A 26991-nucleotide genomic window follows, 5' to 3' on the forward strand; every position below is an offset into this window, starting at 1 on the left:
AATCCGACTAACTTCCTGGGATCCTTCACCACAATGACTTAAAGAGAACTTGTCATCATGATTTAGCATGTAAAAGTAAAGGTATGGGCATAATCACGTTGTTATGCTCATTCAATACCGTCAGTGAAGAAATCCACACCCTAGATGTTGCATAATCGCCACTAGAAATTTGCCTTTCCTAAGCTTCTATTGGATTAAGGCGGAACTTTTGGGTGGGACTGTAGGTAGGGTCTTCGGCTCTACACTGGCTCCTCCACTGCCTCTTGTGTTTGTATCTTCCTTCTGTTTTAAATGTTGCACTGGCACTGTCCAGAAGTAGGCGGCATTTGTGAAGACCGATCTTCTAGCAGTATTTCAAAAAATAGCGCCAGTGGTATAGGATGCGCAGATTTAAATCTCTAATTGGATAGAAATGGGATAAATCTCCACTGCTTGGATGAAAGGAGATGAAGGATGGATGAAGTTACAAACTCTTGTGGATAAAAAGGGTTTATTTGTAATCCCTTTTGAAGTTCCACAATGCTTTATCATTGGTTATTCTGATAAGACCATATTGCGCTATTGTCTTTCCAGTTTTCTTTTTCACCAGATTTAAATGTTGACTTATTGACGAGCCAAGATGTGAAACTGTGTATGTGCCGCTACTGGTGCCATTTTACTGAAGACTGCCAGAAGCTCATTCTGTGCATGTGTCTCCACTGGCGCCATTTTACTGAATCCCACCCAGAGATCAATCTGTGCAAATGCTGCCCATGTCTAGAATGGCACCTGAGCAAAATTTAAAGAAGGAGGAAGATAAAGACACCAGAGACAGCTGAGGAGCTGAGGCAGAGCCAAAGACCCTACTCACAGTAGGGTCCTACAGTCCCACCTCAATGCTCTGAAAAAATAGTGAAGGCAAACCTCTAATGATGATTAAACAACTAGGATTCAGATTTCTTCATTGAAGGTATCAATTGAACCAGTAAACTATTATAATCAATCATTCCTTGAGCACTATCAACTTATTTGGCTAATAAAAATCAAGAAAAGAAAAAATCTACAACTAAAGCATAATACCAAAAAATATCTCCCAAAGAAATACTGTAATTAAATTAGTAAAATTATAGTACAACCAAGTTTTATATTACCTTTTCATATCATAAAAACTTTTAATATTCGCAACCAAACATTAACCTTAATCTCCAAAAGCAACAAATTAAATTATTAAGTTCTATAACATAAACCAACAATTACAATTCAAAATGGTATTATCAACTAATTAAAAAGGTATTCAAAAAGAAATTCCAGAAAATATCAGTAGAGTAAAATCTATATAGTAACAAAGTAAATGGTTGTTTCGACCAAAGACTTATCCTTATAGTTTCTTATGATTCAAAACCTTGGTCAAGGCATGATATTGTTTTTTTTGGGGGGGTAGGAAGAGGAATCGGCAAATGAAAGCACTGGCTTCATCGTCAACTGAAAAATTCTAAATTGACTAATGGAGTCTGAGAGGTATTTTGGGTTGTTGACTAATTTTTGTTTATGTGTAAGAGGACCATAACACTAGTACTGGATGGCAATATTCAAATTCGCCTGAGGTCTTCCCTTGGAAAGTTTATTAGTAGAGGTTATATCCCATAAATTTAATGTCCATTATTATGCTTTTGGGTCTTCCAAGATAACAAACATAATGTAAAAAATAAAATATACTCACCTTCGCTAACCTCTATAATCTCTCAGGTCCTTAACCCATCCCACACTATGCTGGACTTCCAGGAGTTATGGCATCTAGAACGGTTCTGTGTAGACTTCATGACCTCCTGTGAAGAACTCTTCTGGAAACCATGACACATGGAAATCCTGCACACTGCATGAGACCTCACAATTCCACTGCTAGCAGTTGGGAATAGGAAGGTGAGGCAAAAATCAGACAGCTGGTGGTAAGTAGATCATGGTTCATAGAGCTAAGCGGTTGGGTGGTATAATGAATTTATTTTTTTACCTTTTGATGTCCCACTCTAGTCCAGATAAATCATGGCCCGCAGTCACAATTTTGCTGAATTGGTGCAGAAACGAATTTTGAAAACTTAATTTCCTCTTATATGTATTTGCTCATACTGTATCTAGTATTGGAAGCTTCATAGCAGGATATCATGTCGATGTGATCTTTCAAATTAATATTCCTCCAAGTCGATGTACAACACTAAACAAAAATTACTGGGAACAAAAAGTGAATATGTGTAGGAGGAATTTAATTCTACTCTAATATTTCAAAAATCATAATTTGCCAAAATTTGGATTTTTTTTTTTCAGTCTTACGGTCAGCCTAGGAGCCCCTCTTCCACCTGTACACCCCCACAACACATATATTAACACTCAATTGTAAAGTACTGCGGAAAATGTTGGTGCTATATAAATACAATTATTATTATTTTAATTATTATAAATAATAATAATTTACCATATCTCAATGTGATGTGAACAGTGTGTTGGCAAAATATATCATAGCCGTACTAAGATTCTTGTTAATCGGGCATAATTTTATGTTTTGGCACACTTACAGGTCAGAATGTAAATGCGTTAAAACAATCCAAACATACAAAATATTTGCATTTTATATATCCAATAGTGATACTTTGCATCCATATATTTTAGTTATATATCCTACATAACGTGTGAGCAAGACACAAACATTTCACCAAGACGAGAGAACATTGAGCTGCTCACTGCCTTCTATTTCATCTACTCATACCAATATGACAACATTTTTGGAGATCATCATATTGGTCGTAGATATGATTTCTTTGTGTATATCATTTCCTGGATACTTGTTCATATTAATTGTGAATACTCTGGATCGGATAAAGAACAAAAGACTAGATATAAGTGATCAACTCATCTCTGGAATAAGCCTATTCATCGTTTCTCATCGAATCATTCAAGTGTTCTTTGACTGCTTTTTGATCGCGAGAGAATATAAGTCAATTAGAAGAAACGAAAGATTTATAATTACATTTTCGTTTATGTTTACCGTATTTGGCACGTTGCTGTTCTCCACTTGGCTCGCTATTCACTTTTGCCTGAAAATCGTGAACATCAACCACAAACTCTACATCCATATTCAGCGTGGGTTCCCCAAGATGTTTCCATGGATCTACTTGGCATCTGCCTTTGCTACAGCTTTTGTAAGTGCTCCTGCTTCCTACCGATGGACCCAACTATTTGTAAACTCCACAGCAGCTCTACAAAGTCCAAAACAATCCATTTTAGAACTTTCAGCTTATTTTACACCTTATATTGTGCTTTCTTCTATTTGTTTTGTATTGCTTTTTTCTTCAGCTCTAAATATAATTTTATCTCTGCGTAGACATATTAATTATGTACATAATAATGCCGGAGAGTTTAGAACTCAAAATATTGAGGCTCACGTCACGGCAATAAAAAAGGTTCTCAGTTTACTTCTTTTTAATCTCTTATATTATGCTATACAAAGTTTTGTAATTGCAACCCATATACTTGGACAGTGGAATCGCGCCTTTCCTAGCTTTTATGCATTGTGTCACATTATTGGTATGCCAATATTAATATTAGGGAGCAGCAAAATACAGAAAAAGCTTCATTCCATTTGGCTTAATTGTTTTTACTTAGACAAGAGACTGCCTAGAAATTCTATTGCATAAGACAACTTACTAAAAAAAATGCATCGTCAATGTATTGTAACACTTCATTCTTGCATTTTATTTGCTTTGTATGTTCTGATATGAAATTGAAAAGAATAAGTGATATTTAGAATTTCCTTATATAATTATTCTAGATTTACTATATTGCTCCATAGAATAGGTATGGACACAGTATACTATTAGCCACTATAGAAAAAAAAAAGTACTATAAATATAGTAAAAACTGGGAGATGATTTACAGAAGTGTTTTCACCAAAAAAACAGATGTTAAACACTTTAAAAAGTCTCTAATTTTTGAAACTTTTGTAAAGCAGCTTCACCAAAATTGGCAGAGCTGGAAAGGAGATGGGCTAGGATGGGGAATGGCTATGCCTTGCCATTAAAGGGTTATTCCCATCTGCAAGATCCTAGCCCAATTTGTAGTAAGTGTATTAATAATAATATTAGCAAATACAGTCAATTACAAATGTAGTATAGTTCCCCTGATTAGCCATGTCTGTTACCTCATGTGCAGGGCATTGCACTTAGTCATCCATGAGCAACTGTCACTGTATCCATAGTTATAACCATGCATATAGTGACAGTTAATTAGTTGCAATGCCTTCATGTGTAGGGCATTGCAGCTTAGGTATCCATGGTTGAACACATGGATACGTAAGAGACATGGCTAAACAGGAGAATTATACTACATTTCTAATTGGAGGTATTTGGTAATATTTTTACTATTACATCTACTATACATTGGCATAGAATCATGGAGATCTTTAAGTTTATCAATAGTACCAGAACTGTTTTTCCAGTACTAACATCTCTGGAAACATGCACAGAGGTACATGCCACTAATAACGCATTCAGTGTATCTTAAGTGGCATGTGCATCTTAAAGAATTGGCACATCGTATTCCAGCCTTTGAACTTTTTTAAATTGCATCTTTGTAAACTGTAAATTATACATTTCTGCATACAAGAACTCCTCTAATGCTTTAATAGGATGTTTCACACAGTAATGTAACAATTTAGCATTTTATAAACTAGAGAGTGTGGAAAAATATTTTTAGTATGATTTTCTCAAATGTCAAAAAATGTACTCCAGCTTTTTTATGTTAAATAAATACTCTAAAAGGATACCATCAGCCTCAGCTTATTCTTTAACAGCACTGGTACTTTTTATTTGTATTATTTTACTACCTGTAGTACCCGGGGTTGCCCAGGATAGTAACTAGGTATCTAGGTATAGTAACAATGTCTCTCCCCCACTCTCCCACTGTCTGTCTCTTTCTGTCTTTCTCTCTGTCTCCCTCTCTGTCTGTCTTTCTGCCTGCCTGTCTCTCTCTGTATCTCTCTCTCTGTCTCTCTCACTGTCTGTCTCTCTCTCTGTTTATGTCTTTTGCTGTCTATCTATCTCTATCTCTCTGTCTCTGTCTCTCTCTCTGTCTCTGTTTCTCTTTGTCTGTCTCCATATCTCTCTATTTATCTCTCTCTGTCTCTCTGTATTTGTTTTTCTCTCTACCTCTCTGTCTCTGTTTCTCTCTCTCTGCCTCTCTGTCTCTTTGTCTCTCTCTGTTTGTCTCTCTCCCTGTCTGTCTCTCTCTGTCTGTCTCTCTCTGTCTATCTACTTGTTTGTCTCTCTGTTTCTCTGTCTTTCTCTGTCTGTCTCTCTCAATATCTCTCTCTCTCTGTCTCTCTGCATCTCTCTGTTTTTCTGTCTCTCTCACTGTCTGCCTCTTTCTCTGTCTGTCTGTCTCTCTATCTGTTTATGTCTCTTGCTGTCTGTCTATCTCTAGCTGTCTCTCTGTCTCTATGTCTTTCTGTTTCTCTTTGTCTCAGTCTCTTTCTATCCATCTCTCTCTGTCTGTCTTTCTCTATCTTTGTTTCTCTCTATCTGCCACACTATGTCTCTGTTTCTCTCCCTTTCTGCCTCTCTCTGCCTCTCTCTGTCTACCTTTCTGTCTCTGTTTCTCTCTGTCTATCTGTCTCTCTCTGTCTTTCTCTCTGTCTCTGTGTCTCTCTCTGTCTGTCTCTCGCCCTGTCTGCTTTTCTCTCTGTCTCTATCTCTCTGTTTGTCTCTCTGTTTCAAATTCAAATTCAAATATGCTTTATTGGCAGGACCAAAATACAATTACTGTTGCCAAAGCAAGAGAAATACAATAAGTGTTTTGGGAGGGCATCAGGAAGTTGGGGGCACAATTTGGACTCCGAACGTCCTTGTAGGGGTCTTATGTTCCTCTCAGCTTATGACAAGTGGTGACATATTGGGCGGCGATCTCCACCATTGATTCCTCTTCCCCCAGTAAGATGCGAAGTTTCATCTCCTCAACCATGGATGGAAAGTCCAGGTATGAGTGGTATGTTTCTGGAAGTGGGAGGCCTTCACTGCTGAGTATTTGTTACAGTGCAGCAGGAAATGCGCCTCGTTCTCCAGAGCCCCCTGTTGGCAGTGCTACCACAGTCTGTTCTCCTGCGGCTTGTATGTATGTCGGCGCCGCCCTGTTTCCACCTCTATGTTGTGGGCACTCAGTCTGTATAGACTCAGGGTCTACCTGTCTTTGGGGTGTCGTATCCTCTCCAGATATGGGGCCAGAGTCTAGTCCCTCCGCAGTGACTGGTAGATGGTGAGTTTCTGGGAGTTCTCTAATTCATTCTTCCAATCCTCTATGTATTGCATCTTGCAGCTCTTGGAGATCTTTTTTATTTGGGCTTTTGTCAGGGTGTGTTGCTGACTTTGGCTGTACTGGCTGCCAGGGTTCCTGGCTTGTTCTGGGCTCTGGCTCAGAAAGGCTTTTTGATGGTAGGAGCTGGGGTTGCTGTTCTGTATGTGCACCTGGTGTGATAGCGCCCTCTTGTGTATACTGATCCATAAGGGGAATCGGCCCAGCTCAGCCTGACAGGCTATGTTTGAGGTGCTGCAAAGGACGTGGAAGAGATATTTGCAGAACTCCATGTGGAAGACTTCGGTTTGGCTGGAATACCACTTTGTGTGGTCTAGGTAGGTCACTGGGCCCCATACCTTGCTGCCATACAGCAGTATAGGTGTGATGACGCTGTCGAATATCTTGAGCCAGACTCTCACCGGTGGTTTGAGGTGGTACAGTTGTCTTCTGATGGCATAAAAGGTTCTGCATGCTTTCCCTTTCAGGATCTCTGCTGCTTGCTTGAGGCTCCCGTTATTGCTGAGCTCCAGACGAAGGTAGGTATAGTTGCTGGTCTTCTCCAGCGTGGAGCCATTTAATGTGAACGAGGGAGTGGGTATTTTATTCTGGTTCCACTTCTGAAACACCATGACTTTGGTCTTCTTTTGGTTAATGGGAAGCGCCCATGTGGTGCTGAATTTTTCCAGTACTGTCAGGCTATCTTAGAGGCCTCTTTTGGTTGGGGAGAGTAGCAGGAGGTCGTCTGCCTTACAGCAGGAACTTCACCTCTCAGTCATGCAGACTGAGGCCTGGAGTGGGGAAGACTCTAGAGCAGCTGTTTGTCCATTTATATAGATGTTGAAGAGTTGCGCTCAGGCTGCAGCCCTGTCTGACCCCACGGTCCTGTCGGAAGAAAGTGTGACGCCCTGGGCAAGCCAGGGGTCACAGGTCACAACACCACACGCACCCCACATTCCCAGCAGGTACACCAAGCTAACCTAAAATCCTTGTTGCCTTCCTCCAGGGGCTGATGTCCACACCAGGGGGTTGGCCAGGCGGTTGGCTCCGCCCACCGAGGAGTACACAGTCCTGGAGGCGGGAGGAACCAGGCAAATAGAGTTTGGAGGAGGAAGAGAGAGGAGTTGAAGTCTAGCTGAGGGCTAGAGTCCAGTTAGGGAAGTGAAAGTAGAAGGAAGTGAAGTAGTAGTGGAGCTAAAGAGAGAAGCTGAAGTGACAGAAAAGTGACAGTAGTAAAGCCTGAAGTTGGTCCGGGTGTGTGCCCCGGACTGTGACAGCAAGGTCAGCAGACGGCGGTGATAGTCTGCAGTGGGACTGCTCGGAGGTTGCTGGAAGGACCGCGGACGGGTGGTGACCCGGCGGTACCGGAGCAGTATACGAAGAACAGTCAGCACCAGGGCAGGGGCCTTTCGGATCCCGGCAAGGCTAGGAGTCGCCATAATTTGCCAAATCCGTCAGTGAAGGGGACGTCTGTCTCCTAACAACTAGAGTTCAGCGCGGTTCGAGGTTCGAGGTTCTCCAGTTCTAGGCTCGAGTGATTTTGGGGCCTGTTCTAGATCGAACTAGAACTCGAGCTTTTTGCAAAAGCTCGATAGTTCTAGAAAAGTTCGAGAACGGTTCTAGCAGCAAAAAAACAGCTAATTCCTAGCTGGCTTTCCGCTGTAATAGTGTAAGTCACTCTGTGACTCACACTATTATGAAATTTCAGTGTATAGTGTGCGGGAACAGCGCCTTCAGATCACTGCTGTTTGTATAATGGCGATCGCCATTTTTTTTTTTTTTTCCTTGTCTTCCTTCCCTAAGCGCGCGCGTGTAGTGGCTAGGGCCAGCATGTCAGCCAATCCCAGACACACAAACAGCTAAGTGGACTTTTAGCCAGAGAAGCAACGGCATGTGTGATAGGATGTCCATGTCACATGTCCCTGCATTATAAAACCGGACATTTTCCTCCAGCACGCCATTATCTGCCTTCTGCGTCCTTGGTGTCAGACATCACTGGCGCAGCTCCGTCCTAAATCCTATCGCCGATACAGCTGTATGCGCTCCATCCACAGCGCTGGACAGCTTAGGGAGAGCACTTTCTATCAGTCCTTTTAAGGGCTCGTACCAGCAGGGTCAGAGCCATAGGTGACAGGTCCTGAAAACAGAGACAGCGTCTTTGTAGCTAAGGTCAGGGATTTCGTCGCTGCATTTCCCCATTAGGAGGGAATAGAAAGGCAGGCTTCCATTCCTCTACCCAGAGCCCCACAATCCTGGCACTGTACCCCCCTGTGCTCTGCACACTCCAACTCATTATAACTAAGCCATTATACTAGCAAACACTCAGTGTACCTAGTGGCATACTAAACGTGGCTATTGGACTTTGCTATAGTCCCACTAGTGCAAAGATATTTGCAGCACCTCTGCCTGCATTGCACACTCCAACTCTTTTTAACTAAGCCATTATACTAGCAAACACTCAGTGTACCTAGTGGCATCCTAAACGTGGCTATTGGACTTTTGTCCAGTCCCACTAGTGCAAAGATATTTGCAGCACGTCTGCCTGCATTGCACACTCAAACTCTTTTTAACTAAGCCATTATACTAGCAAACACTCAGTGTACCTAGTGGCATCCTAAACGTGGCTATTGGACTTTTGTCTAGTCCCACTAGTGCAAAGATATTTGCAGCACGTCTGCCTGCATTGCACACTCCAACTCTTTTTAACTAAGCCATTATACTAGCAAACAGTCAGTGTACCTAGTGGCATCCTAAACGTGGCTATTGGACTTTGCTATAGTCCCACTAGTGCAAAGATATTTGCAGCACCTCTGCCTGCATTGCACACTCCAACTCTTTTTAACTAAGCCATTATACTAGCAAACACTCAGTGTACCTAGTGGCATCCTAAACGTGGCTATTGGACTTTTGTCTAGTCACACCAGTGCAAAGATATTTGCAGCACGTCTGCCTGCATTGCACACTCAAACTCTTTTTAACTAAGCCATTATACTAGCAAACACTCAGTGTACCTAGTGGCATCCTAAACGTGGCTATTGGACTTTGTTATAGTCCCACTAGTGCAAAGATATTTGCAGCACCTCTGCCTGCATTGCACACTCCAACTCTTTTTAACTAAGCCATTATACTAGCAAACAGTCAGTGTACCTAGTGGCATCCTAAACGTGGCTATTGGACTTTTGTCTAGTCCCACTAGTGCAAAGATATTTGCAGCACGTCTGCCTGCATTGCACACTCAAACTCTTTTTAACTAAGCCATTATACTAGCAAACAGTCAGTGTACCTAGTGGCATCCTAAATGTGGCTATTGGACTTTGCTATAGTCCCACTAGTGCAAAGATATTTGCAGCACCTCTGCCTGCATTGCACACACCAACTCTTTTTAACTAAGCCATTATACTAGCAAACACTCAGTGTACCTAGTGGCATCCTAAACGTGGCTATTGGACTTTTGTCTAGTCACACTAGTGCAAAGATATTTGCAGCACGTCTGCCTGCATTGCACACTCAAACTCTTTTTAACTAAGCCATTATACTAGCAAACACTCAGTGTACCTAGTGGCATACTAAACGTGGCTATTGGACTTTGCTATAGTCCCACTAGTGCAAAGATATTTGCAGCACGTCTGCCTGCATTGCACACTCCAACTCTTTTTAACTAAGCCATTATACTAGCAAACACTCAGTGTACCTAGTGGCATCCTAAACGTGGCTATTGGACTTTTGTCTAGTCCCACTAGTGCAAAGATATTTGCAGCACGTCTGCCTGCATTGCACACTCAAACTCTTTTTAACTAAGCCATTATACTAGCAAACAGTCAGTGTACCTAGTGGCATCCTAAACGTGGCTATTGGACTTTGCTATAGTCCCACTAGTGCAAAGATATTTGCAGCACCTCTGCCTGCATTGCACACACCAACTCTTTTTAACTAAGCCATTATACTAGCAAACAGTCAGTGTACCTAGTGGCATCCTGAACGTGGCTATTGGACTTTTGTCTAGTCACACTAGTGCAAAGATATTTGCAGCACATCTGCCTGCATTGCACACTCAAACTCTTTTTAACTAAGCCATTATACTAGCAAACAGTCAGTGTACCTAGTGGCATCCTAAACGTGGCTATTGGACTTTTGTCTAGTCCCACTAGTGCAAAGATATTTGCAGCACGTCTGCCTGCATTGAACACTCAAACTCTTTTTAACTAAGCCATTATACTAGCAAACAGTCAGTGTACCTAGTGGCATCCTAAACGTGGCTATTGGACTTTTGTCTAGTCACACTAGTGCAAAGATATTTGCAGCACGTCTGCCTGCATTGCACACTCAAACTCTTTTTAACTAAGCCATTATACTGTCAGGGCCAGGTGGACGGGCAGACCCAGGAGGTGGATCCACTGGGCCGAACTCCTTGATGATGGTAAGGGGTCCGGTAGCTGGACCACTACAAGTAGCAGAGCAGTCCGTGCACAAATGGAGAAGTCCCTGGGACCACGGAGTCACTGAAGGTAGTCCGGGTGACGGAGCTCAGGTTCGGAAGCCGAGATGGCGTCAGGCGGAGTCCGGAACCTTTGGAGCGAGATGACGGGTCACCGCAGGGATCCGAGATGGTACGGACTGTCAAGATGGCAGATGGACAGCGTTCGGGTTTCGGGATTCGGCAGGACCGGATGGCGAGGCAGGATCGGCTCTAGAAGAGAGAGAGGTGAGTATCTCACGAGAACACAAGGAGACCTGACTCCTAGCTTGAGAAACACGAAGATCAGGCCCCACCCACTTGGACATTAAACCCCTTTATACTTGTACCTGTGTGCTTCATTTCCTGTTAATGGACACTGGCCCTTTAAGAAAGGGTCAATGACCGCGCGCGCGCCCTAATGCGCATGCGCGCGGCCCGAGTGCCAGAAGCCAGAGCAGGAAGCTGAGAGGAGGAAGCAGCAGAGCCGGGCTGGGGCTGAGAAGCCGACGGGCGCCGGGAGCGGGGACCAGGACGTCGGGGACGCGCCGGCAATGGATGCTGGAGGGCGGGGAGCGGCGGAGACCGGACCGAGGAACCGGGGAGCGAGGCAGGTGAGCCGGGGAGCAGCGCAGGGAACCCGGGGAGCGTGACATATACTAGCAAACACTCAGTGTACCTAGTGGCATCCTAAACGTGGCTATTGGACTTTTGTCTAGTCCCACTAGTGCAAAGATATTTGCAGCACGTCTGCCTGCATTGCACACTCAAACTCTTTTTAACTAAGCCATTATACTAGCAAACACTCAGTGTACCTAGTGGCATCCTAAACGTGGCTATTGGACTTTTGTCTAGTCCCACTAGTGCAAAGATATTTGCAGCACGTCTGCCTGCACTGAACACTCAAACTCTTTTTAACTAAGCCATTATACTAGCAAACAGTCAGTGTACCTAGTGGCATCCTAAACGTGGCTATTGGACTTTTGTCTAGTCCCACTAGTGCAAAGATATTTGCAGCACGTCTGCCTGCATTGCACACTCAAACTCTTTTTAACTAAGCCATTATACTAGCAAACACTCAGTGTACCTAGTGGCATCCTAAACGTGGCTATTGGACTTTTGTCTAGTCACACTAGTGCAAAGATATTTGCAGCACGTCTGCCTGCATTGCACACTCAAACTCTTTTTAACTAAGCCATTATACTAGCAAACAGTCAGTGTACCTAGAGGCATTCTAATCGTGGCTATTGGACTTTGCTATAGTCCCACTAGTGCAAAAATATTTGCAGCACCTCTGCTTGCATTGCACACTCCAACTCTTTTTAACTAAGCCATTATACTAGCAAACACTCAGTGCACCTAGTGGCATCCTAAACGTGGCTATTGGACTTTTGTCTAGTCACACTAGTGCAAAGATATTTGCAGCACGTCTGCCTGCATTGCACACTCAAACTCTTTTTAACTAAGCCATTATACTAGCAAACAGTCAGTGTACCTAGTGGCATCCTAAACGTGGCTATTGGACTTTGCTATAGTCCCACTAGTGCAAAGATATTTGCAGCACCTCTGCTTGCATTGCACACTCCAACTCTTTTTAACTAAGTCATTATACTAGCAAACAGTCAGTGTACCTAGTGGCATCCTAAACGTGGCTATTCGACTTTTGTCTAGTCACACTAGTGCAAAGATATTTGCAGCACGTCTGCCTGCATTGCACACTCAAACTCTTTTTAACTAAGCCATTATACTAGCAAACACTCAGTGTACCTAGTGGCATACTAAACATGGCTATTGGACTTTGCTATAGTCCCACTAGTGCAAAGATATTTGCAGCACCTCTGCCTGCATTGCACACTCCAACTCTTTTTAACTAAACCATTATACTAGCAAACACTCAGTGTACCTAGTGGCATCCTAAACGTGGCTATTGGACTTTTGTCTAGTCCCACTAGTGCAAAGATATTTGCAGCACGTCTGCCTGCATTGCACACTCAAACTCTTTTTAACTAAGCCATTATATTAGCAAACAGTCAGTGTACCTAGTGGCATCCTAAACGTGGCTATTGGACTTTGCTATAGTCCCACTAGTGCAAAGATATTTGCAGCACGTCTGCCTGCATTGCACACTCCAACTCTTTTTAACTAAGCCATTATACTAGCAAACAGTCAGTGTACCTAGTGGCATCCTAAACGTGGCTATTGGACTTTTGTCTAGTCACACTAGTGCAAAGATATTTGCAGCACGTCTGCCTGCATTGCACACTCAAACTCTTTTTAACTAAGCCATTATACTAGCAAACAGTCAGTGTACCTAGTGGCATCCTAAACGTGGCTATTGGACTTTTGTCTAGTCCCACTAGTGCAAAGATATTTGCAGCACGTCTGCCTGCATTGCACACTCAAACTCTTTTTAACTAAGCCATTATACTAGCAAACAGTCAGAGTACCTAGTGGCATCCTAAACGTGGCTATTGGACTTTGCTATAGTCCCACTAGTGCAATGATATTTGCAGCACGTCTGCCTGCATTGCACACTCCAACTCTTTTTAACTAAGCCATTATACTAGCAAACACTCAGTGTACCTAGTGGCATCCTAAACGTGGCTATTGGACTTTTGTCTAGTCACACTAGTGCAAAGATATTTGCAGCACGTCTGCCTGCACTGCACACTCAAACTCTTTTTAACTAAGCCATTATACTAGCAAACACTCAGTGTACATAGTGGCATCCTAAACGTGGCTATTGGACTTTTTGGCTAGTCCCACTAGTGCAAAGATATTTGCAGCACGTCTGCCTGCATTGCACACTCAAACTCTTTTTAAATAAGCCATTATACTAGCAAACAATCAGTGTACCTAGTGGCATCCTAAACGTGGCTATTGGACTTTGCTATAGTCCCACTAGTGCAAAGATATTTGCAGCACCTCTGCCTGCATTGCACACTCCAACTCTTTTTAACTAAGCCATTATACTAGCAAACACTCAGTGTACCTAGTGGCATCCTAAACGTGGCTATTGGACTTTTGTCTAGTCCCACTAGTGCAAAGATATTTGCAGCACGTCTGCCTGCATTGCACACTCAAACTCTTTTTAACTAAGTCATTATACTAGCAAACACTCAGTGTACCTAGTGGCATCCTAAACGTGGCTATTGGACTTTTGTCTAGTCCCACTAGTGCAATGATATTTGCAGCACGTCTGCCTGCATTGCACACTCCAACTCTTTTGAACTAAGCCATTATACTAGCAAACACTCAGTGTACCTAGTGGCATCCTAAACGTGGCTATTGGACTTTTGTCTAGTCACACTAGTGCAAAGATATTTGCAGCACGTCTGCCTGCATTGCACACTCAAACTCTTTTTAACTAAGCCATTATACTAGCAAACAGTCAGTGTACCTAGTGGCATCCTAAACGTGGCTATTGGACTTTGCTATAGTCCCACTAGTGCAAAGATATTTGCAGCACGTCTGCCTGCTTTGCACACTCAAACTCTTTTTAACTAAGCCATTATACTAGCAAACACTCAGTGTACCTAGTGGCATCCTAAACGTGGCTATTGGACTTTGCTATAGTCCCACTAGTGCAAAGATATTTGCAGCACGTCTGCCTGCATTGCACACTCAAACTATTTTTAACTAAGTCATTATACTAGCAAACACTCAGTGTACCTAGTGGCATCCTAAACGTGGCTATTGGACTTTTGTCTAGTCCCACTAGTGCAAAGATATTTGCAGCACGTCTGCCTGCATTGCACACTCCAACTCTTTTTAACTAAGCCATTATACTAGCAAACACTCAGTGTACCTAGTGGCATCCTAAACGTGGCTATTGGACTTTTGTGTATTCACACTATTGTAAAGATATTTGCAGCACGTCTGCCTGCATTGCACACTCAAACTCTTTTTAACTAAGTCATTATACTAGCAAACACTCAGTGTACCTAGTGGCATCCTAAACGTGGCTATTGGACTTTTGTCTAGTCCCACTAGTGCAATGATATTTGCAGCACGTCTGCCTGCATTGCACACTCCAACTCTTTTGAACTAAGCCATTATACTAGCAAACACTCAGTGTACCTAGTGGCATCCTAAACGTGGCTATTGGACTTTTGTCTAGTCACACTAGTGCAAAGATATTTGCAGCACGTCTGCCTGCATTGCACACTCAAACTCTTTTTAACTAAGCCATTATACTAGCAAACACTCAGTGTACCTAGTGGCATCCTAAACGTGGCTATTGGACTTTGCTATAGTCCCACTAGTGCAAAGATATTTGCAGCACGTCTGCCTGCATTGCACACTCAAACTCTTTTTAACTAAGCCATTATACTAGCAAACAGTCAGTGTACCTAGTGGCATCCCAAACGTGGCTATTGGACTTTGCTATAGTCCCACTAGTGCAAAGATATTTGCAGCACCTCTGCCTGCATTGCACACTCCAACTCTTTTTAACTAAGCCATTATACTAGCAAACACTCAGTGTACCTAGTGGCATCCTAAACGTGGCTATTGGACTTTGCTATAGTCCCACTAGTGCAAAGATATTTGCAGCACGTCTGCCTGCATTGCACACTCAAACTCTTTTTAACTAAGTCATTATACTAGCAAACACTCAGTGTACCTAGTGGCATCCTAAACGTGGCTATTGGACTTTTGTCTAGTCCAACTAGTGCAAAGATATTTGCAGCACGTCTGCCTGCATTGCACACTCCAACTCTTTTTAACTAAGTCATTATACTAGCAAACACTCAGTGTACCTAGTGGCATCCTAAACGTGGCTATTGGACTTTTGTCTAGTCACACTAGTGCAAAGATATTTGCAGCACGTCTGCCTGCATTGCACACTCAAACTCTTTTTAACTAAGACATTATACTAGCAAACACTCAGTGTACCTAGTGGCATCCTAAACGTGGCTATTGGACTTTGCTATAGTCCCACTAGTGCAAAGATATTTGCAGCACGTCTGCCTGCATTGCACACTCAAACTCTTTTTAACTAAGCCATTATACTAGCAAACACTCAGTGTACCTAGTGGCATCCTAAACGTGGCTATTGGACTTTGCTATAGTCCCACTAGTGCAAAGATATTTGCAGCACATCTGCCTGCATTGCACACTCAAACTCTTTTTAACTAAGTCATTATACTAGCAAACACTCAGTGTACCTAGTGGCATCCTAAACGTGGCTATTGGACTTTTGTCTAGTCCCACTAGTGCAAAGATATTTGCAGCACGTCTGCCTGCATTGCACACTCCAACTCTTTTTAACTAAGCCATTATACTAGCAAACACTCAGTGTACCTAGTGGCATCCTAAACGTGGCTATTGGACTTTTGTCTAGTCACACTAGTGCAAAGATATTTGCAGCACGTCTGCCTGCATTGCACACTCCAACTCTTTTTAACTAAGCCATTATACTAGCAAACACTCAGTGTACCTAGTGGCATCCTAAACGTGGCTATTGGACTTTGCTATAGTCCCACTAGTGCAAAGATATTTGCAGCACGTCTGCCTGCATTGCACACTCCAACTCTTTTTAACTAAGACATTATACTAGCAATCACTCAGTGTACCTAGTGGCATCCTAAACGTGGCTATTGGACTTTTGTCTAGTCCCACTAGTGCAAAGATATTTGCAGCATGTCTGCCTGCATTGCACACTCAAACTCTTTTTAACTAAGCCATTATACTAGCAAACACTCAGTGTACCTAGTGGCATCCTAAACGTGGCTATTGGATTTTTGTCTAGTCACACTAGTGCAAAGATATTTGCAGCACGTCTGCCTGCATTGCACACTCAAACTCTTTTTAACTAAGCCATTATACTAGCAAACAGTCAGTGTACCTAGTGGCATCCCAAACGTGTCTATTGGACTTTGCTATAGTCCCACTAGTGCAAAGATATTTGCAGCACCTCTGCCTGCATTGCACACTCCAACTCTTTTTAACTAAGCCATTATACTAGCAAACACTCAGTGTACCTAGTGGCATCCTAAACATGGCTATTGGACTTTGCTATAGTCCCACTAGTGCAAAGATATTTGCAGCACGTCTGCCTGCATTGCACACTCCAACTCTTTTTAACTAAGACATTATACTAGCAAACACTCAGTGTACCTAGTGGCATCCTAAACGTGGCTATTGGACTTTTGTCTAGTCCCACTAGTGCAAAGATATTTGCAGCACGTCTGCCTGCATTGCACACTCCAACTCTTTTTAACTAAGCCATTATACTAGCAAACACTCAGTGTACCTAGTGGCATCCTAACCGTGGCTATTGGACTTTTGTCTAGTCCCACTAGTGCAAAGATATTTGCAGCACGTCTGCCTGCATTGCACACTCAAACTCTTTTTAACTATGCCATTATACTAGCAAACAGTCAGTGTACCTAGTGGCATCCTAAACGTGTCTATTGGACTTTGCTATAGTCCCACTAGTGCAAAGATATTTGCAGCACGTCTGCCTGCATTGCACACTCAAACTCTTTTTAACTAAGCCATTATACTAGCAAACACTCAGTGTACCTAGTGGCATCCTAAACGTGGCTATTGGACTTTTGTCTAGTCCCTCTAGTGCAAAGATATTTGCAGCACATCTGCCTGCATTGCACACTCAAACTCTTTTTAACTAAGCCATTATACTAGCAAACACTCAGTGTACCTAGTGGCATCCTAAACGTGGCTATTGGACTTTTGTCTAGTCCCACTAGTGCAAAGATATTTGCAGCACGTCTGCCTGCATTGCACACTCCAACTCTTTTTAACTAAGGTATTATACTAGCAAACACTCAGTGTACCTAGTGGCATCCTAAACGTGGCTATTGGACTTTTGTCTAGTCCCACTAGTGCAAAGATATTTGCAGCACGTCTGCCTGCATTGCACACTCAAACTCTTTTTAACTAAGCCATTATACTAGCAAACACTCAGTGTACCTAGTGGCATCCTAAACATGGCTATTGGACTTTTGTCTAGTCCCACTAGTGCAAAGATATTTGCAGCACGTCTGCCTGCATTTCACACTCAAACTCTTTTTAACTAAGCCATTATACTAGCAAACACTCAGTGTACCTAGTGGCATCCTAAACGTGGCTATTGGACTTTTGCTATAGTCCCACTAGTGCAAAGATATTTGCAGCACGTCTGCCTGCATTGCACACTCCAACTCTTTTTAACTAAGACATTATACTAGCAAACACTCAGTGTACCTAGTGGCATCCTAAACGTGGCTATTGGACTTTTGTCTAGTCCCACTAGTGCAAAGATATTTGCAGCACGTCTGCCTGCATTGCACACTCCAACTCTTTTTAACTAAGCCATTATACTAGCAAACACTCAGTGTACCTAGTGGCATCCTAAACGTGGCTATTGGACTTTTGTCTAGTCCCACTAGTGCAAAGATATTTGCAGCACGTCTGCCTGCATTGCACACTCAAACTCTTTTTAACTATGCCATTATACTAGCAAACAGTCAGTGTACCTAGTGGCATCCTAAACGTGGCTATTGGACTTTGCTATAGTCCCACTAGTGCAAAGATATTTGCAGCACGTCTGCCTGCATTGCACACTCAAACTCTTTTTAACTAAGCCATTATACTAGCAAACACTCAGTGTACCTAGTGGCATCCTAAACGTGGCTATTGGACTTTTGTCTAGTCCCTCTAGTGCAAAGATATTTGCAGCACATCTGCCTGCATTGCACACTCAAACTCTTTTTAACTAAGCCATTATACTAGCAAACACTCAGTGTACCTAGTGGCATCCTAAACGTGGCTATTTGACTTTTGTCTAGTCCCACTAGTGCAAAGATATTTGCAGCACGTCTGCCTGCATTGCACACTCCAACTCTTTTTAACTAAGGTATTATACTAGCAAACACTCAGTGTACCTAGTGGCATCCTAAACGTGGCTATTGGACTTTTGTCTAGTCCCACTAGTGCAAAGATATTTGCAGCACGTCTGCCTGCATTGCACACTCAAACTCTTTTTAACTAAGCCATTATACTAGCAAACACTCAGTGTACCTAGTGGCATCCTAAACATGGCTATTGGACTTTTGTCTAGTCCCACTAGTGCAAAGATATTTGCAGCACGTCTGCCTGCATTTCACACTCAAACTCTTTTTAACTAAGCCATTATACTAGCAAACACTCAGTGTACCTAGTGGCATCCTAAACGTGGCTATTGGACTTTTGTCTAGTCACACTAGTGCAAAGATATTTGCAGCACGTCTGCCTGCATTGCACACTCCATCTCCTTTTAACTAAGCCATTATACTAGCAAACACTCAGTGTACCTAGTGGCATCCTAAACGTGGCTATTGGACTTTTGTCTAGTCACACTAGTGCAAAGATATTTGCAGCACGTCTGCCTGCATTGCACACTCAAACTCATTATAACTAAGCCATTATACTAGCAAACACTCAGTGTACCTAGTGGCATACAAGAAGTGGCTGTTGTACTCCATTAGTGCCCCACTTGTGCAAATCTATGTGCAGCACCTCTGCATGACACCCTCCTGCTCTGTTTTTAATAAGCTATAATGATAGCAAAAAATACTGCCATTTAGTGGCATCATAGAACTGGCTATTGTATTCCATTAGTGCCCCACTGGTGCCAAGCTATTTCTAGCACCTCTGCATGACACCCTCCTGCTCTGTTTTTAATAAGCTATAATGATAGCAAAAAATACTGCCATTTAGTGGCATCATAGAACTGGCTGTTGTATTCCATTAGTGCCCCACTGGTGCCAAGCTATTTCTAGCACCTCTGCATGACACCCTCCTGCTCTGTTTTTAATAAGCTATAATGATAGCAAAAAATACTGCCATTTAGTGGCATCATAGAGCTGGCTGTTGTATTCCATTAGTGCCCCACTGGTGCCAAGCTATTTATAGCACCTCTGCATGACACCCTCTTGCTCTGTTTTTAATAAGCTATAATGATAGCAAAAAATACTGCCATTTAGTGGCATCATAGAACTGGCTGTTGTATTCCATTAGTGCCCCACTGGTGCCAAGCTATTTCTAGCACCTCTGCATGACACCCTCCTGCTCTGTTTTTAATAAGCTATAATGATAGCAAAAAATACTGCCATTTAGTGGCATCATAGAACTGGCTGTTGTATTCCATTAATGCCCCACTGGTGCCAAGCTATTTCTAGCACCTCTGCATGACACCCTCCTGCACATTTAGCTATGCTAATTTTATAGCAAACTCAGGGAATTCCTTGCTGCATTTGATCATTAGGAGGGATAGAAAGTGAGGCTTCTTTTACTGTCCTGATACCCACAGAACACGGCCACTGTACCCATCTGTCCACTTTTGCCACGCTATTTAATTTGCACAAAGAGCTGACTCTTTTTCTGCCTTCCTAAAATTGTCTGGAATACTAAGTTAGTGTTCCTTTGCTGCCAAGCAAGGTACAACACATGTGCATTCTACACTCCTTTCCATTTCTGGAATGCAATTATTAACTGCAGGTAGTCCAGGCAATCTGTGACGAAGGTGCAGGCGTGGATATAATGTAGCCTGCATCCAATGATGGTTCTCTCGATGTCTGACAGCTCAACAATACCTTCTGTTTCCACTTCCAACACAAGTGATGACCTGCCAATCACACTCCCTGTTGCGGGTAAAGGAGTGGAAGTTCAGTGTGAAAAACCATGTGTGACTGCTGTCCCCACAGTCACAGAGGATGAAGAGCACGCAGATGCACTTGATGGGACAGGCGGTGGTTGCACAGGCACGCTAGGCCGCATTGTAGCACAGTGAAATTCACATTGAGACTTATGCTTCATTTTAAGTCGTGTACAGGGTGGGCTCCCCAGTATGCAGCAAAACCAGGCAACAGGAAAAGGACTCTAGGCAGTTGGGTTGATAAATGATTGTTTAACTTTACCAAAACAAACAATAAGAACCATGCATACAATTAAAATAATTGAACAATCTATTCTGTTGCCTACTACCTGCTAATCCCTCTGTGTAGCAGTAATTGTGTGTTTGTGCGTGTGTGTGTGTGTGTGTGTGTGTGCGAACACGACTTACCAGTGGCGCATCACAAGAGCTTACAAGTTATCTACCTAAACATAGACAAAACACATGACCCCCCCTGAATACCCTTGTTAACTGAAGCCTCACAGCTCACAGATATTGCAGATGATAACAGTGTGAATGCAAACCACACAGCTCTGCAACACAGTCATGGAAATCTTGAAAAGCAACAGTCAATGCAAACATGTGTTGCTGTCCCTCTGTCAGGTTTCCGGGATTTCCAGTTCTCTTTTGAAAGAGCTTGCCCTCGGTTAAGATGGAGTTTACTGTTCTGTTGCCCTACTTCCTGTCCAGCTGCTTAAAAGGCCGCCTCTAAGCCTAGTCCAGTGCCTGAGTATACTGCTTGCTGTGTGCTCCTGCTTTGCTGCTCCTAATTCTTGATTGCCTTTGGATCCTCCTGAAAGACTACCGACACCGTCTCTGGACCGTACCCCGTTTTCTTCAAGCTGTGCCCGGACTCCGTCTGCCATCTTCGGTCAGCACTTCTGCCCGGTACCTTCCGGTTCGTAACCACTCTGGACTATCATCCCGTACGGACACTTCTGGACTTTACCACTTGCCCCTTGTGTCCCGGCTGCTGCGTATTTAGGCCTTCCGGGGTGATTGCCAGACAGTCCCTGTATAGGGGTTCGCTCTTGGTGGTCTCCCTGGGGGAGTCCGGTGCGTGGCCCCGGGAATTCCCTTCGCTCCGTTTCGGGAAGGTATTTCGTGTATTATTGTTCTACTGTGTTTGTTCCGTTGTGTACCTATCGTGGTTACCTGTTATAAACATATTTGTACCAAGAACTCGTCTCTGGTTGTCATTGCCCTAACGCTATCGAAATCCTCAGAACATACAATAGTATTACACCCTCTATGATTTAAACTGTACGTGACAATTTGACAGTGCAGAGGCAGCAAGTCTTATTGTCTATATAGTCGGCCTACCCAGAACAGATATGTGTTTTGCTAATAAAACAAAGTGTTGCGTGCCCGCATTGTCTGGGCACAGCCTACCGTACCCGGGTACTGTGATGTCCAGTTGCCAGAAATACAGACTTTACGCTCCTCTCACGGTAAACAGTATAGACAGCACCGTAAGAATGTTGGTCTGTGGCACAGGATGCTGCTCACTGACGTTACAGTGCTCATCATCAAAGTACAACACAACTCCCCTCACAATTGAACGAAGTGTTTCCGCGGTGGCTCCTTGCTGTAACACACACCTTTAGCTTTTCCTTCTGTTCATAGACAGCATCTCCAAGTCCACACCCGAAGAGCAATTTTATATTACTATAGTGACCAAAGGCAGATCCAAAAAAACAGCAGCCCCTTGTGTGTAGTCTGCAACAATGCATGCAATGAACGGCAAATAAGCATATTGCGTTGACAGTTGCTAAAGCTGAGCAATACACCTTCACGCTGTCAATTCATATCCATGTGATACTTCATGGAGGAAGTACTCAAAAGTGTGAGTTTTTGCCTTCTACTTACAGATTGTTGACAAATCTTACAGATTACATGACTTTGGTGATCCTTTGCGATGTCCAAAAATTCACAGGCTAGGAAAGGCTTACAGCCCATGCGACCTGCATAGCCAACACGACATCTGCTCAGAGTCAAAGTTGTGGTCCAGGATTCAGTTGTTGACGTGCTTCCAGGACTTTGTCTCTGGCCAGGAAGACGCAACGTAACCTCGTCGTCAGTAGCATCCTCCTCCACCTCCTCTGCTGACCTCATCGACTGGCTGACTTTGGTTTGACAGTAAGTGTTGTCTCCAACCTCATCAATAACCCTGTGTGTTTTCATTCCCCTCGTCCTGAGTCCTCTGAGACAACCTCTTCCTGCCCTGACCGAATAGTAAAGTTGTCCTTCCAATCAGGTATCTGTGCTCCTCATCATGTTCCCCATTGTCTCCACCAGGAGGATTTAATTTTTGGAAATGAGGGTGTAGATTAGGCACAGCACCTTCTTCATCGGGGCCTGGATCCCAGTCACAAAGCTTCAGGCTATCTGCGCAGATCATTTCCCCTGTCTCATGGAACTTGCTACCTCAACACGCTAGATTATATGCTACACACGCAAGCTTCAAACTGAATCTGAAAACTCATCTGTTCAGAAATGACTATAACCTTCAATGACACCACCACCATACGTACTTGACGCTCAACCTAAACAACTCCTACTGTCTCCTCCCAAAAATCCTTTAGAATGTAATCCTGCAAGGGCAGGGCCCTCTTCCCTCTGTACCAGTCTGTCTATAGTTACTTGTATATGTATTCTGTATGTAACCCCCTTCTCATGTACAGCACCATGGAATCAATGGTGCTCTATAAATCAATAATAATAAAAATAATAATAACTTCCTTGTCTGTACTCATTGCAGCTTTGGAGCAGACCTCTGATTCCCAGGCTATAGTGCGACTGAACAGCTATGCAAACTCAACCATCTCTGTCACCCCATACTCAGCAGGGCTGGTGGAAACTTGAGAGCTGTTAGGAAGCAAGTGCGATTGGATTGACACCACAGAGGAATGGAGTATTTGGGATCTTGAAATTGGGGTGGAGGAGAGGCCACTTTATGGAGCAATTCAGATCCATTGAAGCAGCTGCTGATTTGGCCTCATCTACATTTGTTAGCGATGGTCGTGTCCATGAAAAAAGGGATCATATCAGATTATCCATGGGAAGAAGTACACCTGTTCTTTTTGATGTTATTTGTTGTTACAAAACGGTGACACCTTAAACGCAAGCAGCCTGCTGCGGTTTCAGTTGCGCCCAGGCGTCAGCTGCCATTTAGGCCTGTGCCTCGGGTTGTCCAGCTGGCTGCTTTCTCCTCCACGTCTAAGTGTGGAGAGGCAGCTAGTGCGCATGCGTGTGCCGATTTACCCCAGCCGCAGCCTAACTCCAGTGTTTCGCCTAGTGAGTATGCTCAGCCTGACTGTGCCATTCCTGAGGCTAAGTCTTCATTTCGGGCTACAGCGCATGCTCCCACACTTAGTGCGAAAAGCCTCTTTGCACAGGTACTTGCACTCCGTGCCAGGTCTAAGTCCTGTGTTGTGCCTAGACACCATGCTAAAGCTGATAGTCTTTTTTCAGAGACTGTATTTCATGCAACTGACCATGGTCAGGCACTTACTGCACCAGAAACTAGGTCCGGTAATGAACTCTTTGTCCCTGCCCCTGATGTGGGGGGCCCATTTAGACCACAGGGCATCAGGTGCCCTGACGATGTGGCCAGGCCACTCCCAAATGGCTTGCAGAGGCCCGCCGCTATGACTTGCCACCGCATTATTGATGGTCAGACGATGACTGGTGAGGTGTTTGGGTCATGACAGCCATGAGGTCATCATTGAAGTTGCGGTTCCAAATAGGACGCTAGTTATGCCACTCATGACGTATCACTCTGCTTTTGTCTCCAGGAGGTGCATTGTGGTCCACCCTGGTTTGTGGCGGACCCAGGTTATAAAAGGGGCTGGAGACAACAAGGAGGTGCGCAGTCTTCTATTATGCTCCAAAAGAGAACACCTCCATGTGTTGAACCCATTGCGGCTTTAGGCCAGAGGTAGGCAGGGATAGGGTGTCGATGCAGGCCACCACCACAGTTGGTAACGCAGAACGGTTAAGACCAGCTCCTGTCCTACCAGTCCTGCTTGTGCAGCCCAGTGGCATTAACAGGCCTGCTGCTGCTGATGCGCCTGCTGTTCACAGGTGTGGCCCCAATGCACACGGTCAGCGTCCTGAATGGCCCCTGTGATGTTAACAGGGAGTTCCTGGGCTGGGTGGGCGTGTGGACCCTGTGACGCTAACAGGGCTCCCAGTCTCAAGATCTGAGTGGCGTCTAACTTGGTTCAGGCTACTATTAGTTTCATAGCCACACAGCTCTGTATCCTCCACCGAACCTTCCAGTTGCCAACCTCTCCTTTTCCATCTGGGAGCACGGTGGACACTGACTGCTGATGGGGATATATACCTTTCTCTTTCTTTTCTTATTAATTTACGTTATATAGCGGTAACATAGTATATACCACCTTATCCAAATCTGCCAATCCCACCGTAACAGATGGTGTTTCTTCATCAAATGTTACTTTTGCTTAACCACCAAACCCACGGACCAAAACTTTTTTCCCCTTTCCAACACACCTGTTCCCCTTTTCACCCGCATCTGTCCTTTTTCAACTCATTTTGTATATGACCAAAAGTGCAACTCTGCAGGGACACCGTACTCAATGGCATCTCAGCACAACAGCCAGCCCTCGGTCCCTCAGATGTGGACAAGTAAAAGACCATTTCCTCCTATCCATGACAAAGCGTTGAGATTCACTCTGTGCAGCACTGGTGTTTAGTGGAAAAGCAGATCGAAGATTGCGTAACACCTTCTGAAGATACTCCTGTACACGTGCGTCCCTTTATATTTCAGGAATTATTTCGCCAAATTTTGTCTTGTACCGGGGATCTAACAGTGTAGCAACCCAGTAGTTAGCATTACTTCGAATTCCTACAATCCGAGGGTCATGTTGTAGGTAGTGCAGCAAGAAGACACTCATGTGTCTTGTGCATCCAGGAGGACCAAGTCCTTGGTGTGTTGGTGGCAGAGAGGTGAGAATCGTGCCTCCTTCCTCTGCCCTCTCCCCCCAACCTCGCACAACCGAAATGTGAGCAAGCTCTCACTCATCTGCTGGGTCTTCCATGCCCATCGCCAGTTCGTCCTCCATTTCTTCATGGCTCCTGCACCTTCCTCAACAATTTTTGCTGATACTATGCGCCCTTGTTAATCCCTATCCCCAACAATAACTGCTGCCTAGGTGCCGCTTACCGTATGGACCTTGTAGATCTTATTATCCCTTCTGCATATGACTCCTCCTGTACTTCCTCAACTTCCTCTTGGACCAATACCTGACTCCGAATAATGCTTGCAGTGTGCTCTATCATGTAGATGACCAGAATTGTCACGCTGAGAATGGCATTGCCAGTGCTAAACATCTTCGTCGACATTTGTAAACTGTGTAGAAGGGTGCATAGGTACTTGATCTGACACCACTCCAGCAGCGTGATCTGCACCACCTCTGGATCAAGTTAGCCCAGGGTATACGTCATACCATATTTCAGCAGGGCTCTGCGGTGCTGCCACACACGCTGCAACATGTGCAGATTCCAATTCCTGCATGTCGGAACATCGCATTTCCGGCGTTTAACCGCCAGACCCTAAGACTTACGGAGCGATGACAGTTGTTGAGCTGCTGGGTGCGAAGGATGAAAGAGAGCACACAGCAGCGTGCCCGCTGCACAAGGCCATGTAGGCCGGGATGGTATTTTAAAAATTGCTGGACAACCAGGTTCAACACGTGAGCCATACAAGGCACGTGTGTCACATTGCCCTGAAGAAGGGTCGCAGACTGGTTTGCATCATTGTCGCACCCGACCTTCCCTGACTGCTGGTTGACTGTAGAAAACCATTGATGAAACTCGGTCTCACTCTCCAGAGCTAACCGTCCACAATTCCTCAGCGGTGTCTCACATTTCCCCTACATTTCAAAGTAAACATTTGACCGCCTGATGGCCTTGAGCTCTGCTGCCAGCATACTAAGGAGGTGTGTGGGATTCCTTGGGTGCAGTTACAAGGAAGGGTGGCCTGACCACACAGGGTTTGGGCCGAGGTGGAGGACCCACACGAGGTTGAGGAGGCAGAAGCAGTGGAGGAACTTGTACATACAGAGGAAGGATTGACACACAAGTCGTGGGGACGGCAAGACTTGTACAGCAAACCCTTCTCCATCTCTCACCATAGTTACCCAGTGCCCAGTCAGCAACATGTAACTCCCCTGTCCATGCTTACTGGTCCAAGAATCTGTGTTGAAATGCACCCTGTCACACACAGAGTTTCTCAAGGAGTTGGTGAGGTTGTGTTCGACCTACTGTGGTAGCGCGGGCACGCCTTTCTTGGAGAAGGAGTGACGACTGGCCATCGGCTCTTGGGGCACTGCAATGGGCATAAGGTCTCGAAAATCCTCGGTCTCAAAAGGGTGTAAAGGCAGCCTTTCTGTTGCCAACAAGTTGCAGATGATGAAACTCAACATCGTAGGCATGTCATGCCCTTCGAAAATCATGTAAAACATAGCGAGGGGACTCCAACCACAGTCTCTCTCGTTGCCACTAATTGGGCCACACACACCCCACTTGACTGGCATCAGTT

General features: G+C 44.2%; 1 protein-coding gene across 1 annotated transcript; it reads left to right on the forward strand.

Annotated features, from left to right (window-relative positions):
• Positions 1 to 2741: 2741 nt before the first annotated feature.
• On the forward strand, positions 2742 to 3665 carry LOC142257675 (taste receptor type 2 member 7-like). Its single transcript, XM_075329812.1, has one exon. It carries the CDS (start codon positions 2742 to 2744, stop codon positions 3663 to 3665), a length of 924 nt encoding a protein of 307 aa, XP_075185927.1.
• Positions 3666 to 26991: the final 23326 nt, after the last annotated feature.

The sequence above is a fragment of the Anomaloglossus baeobatrachus genome, chromosome 12 (assembly GCF_048569485.1).
Source record: "Anomaloglossus baeobatrachus isolate aAnoBae1 chromosome 12, aAnoBae1.hap1, whole genome shotgun sequence".
NCBI classification, from domain to species: Eukaryota; Metazoa; Chordata; class Amphibia; order Anura; family Aromobatidae; genus Anomaloglossus; species Anomaloglossus baeobatrachus.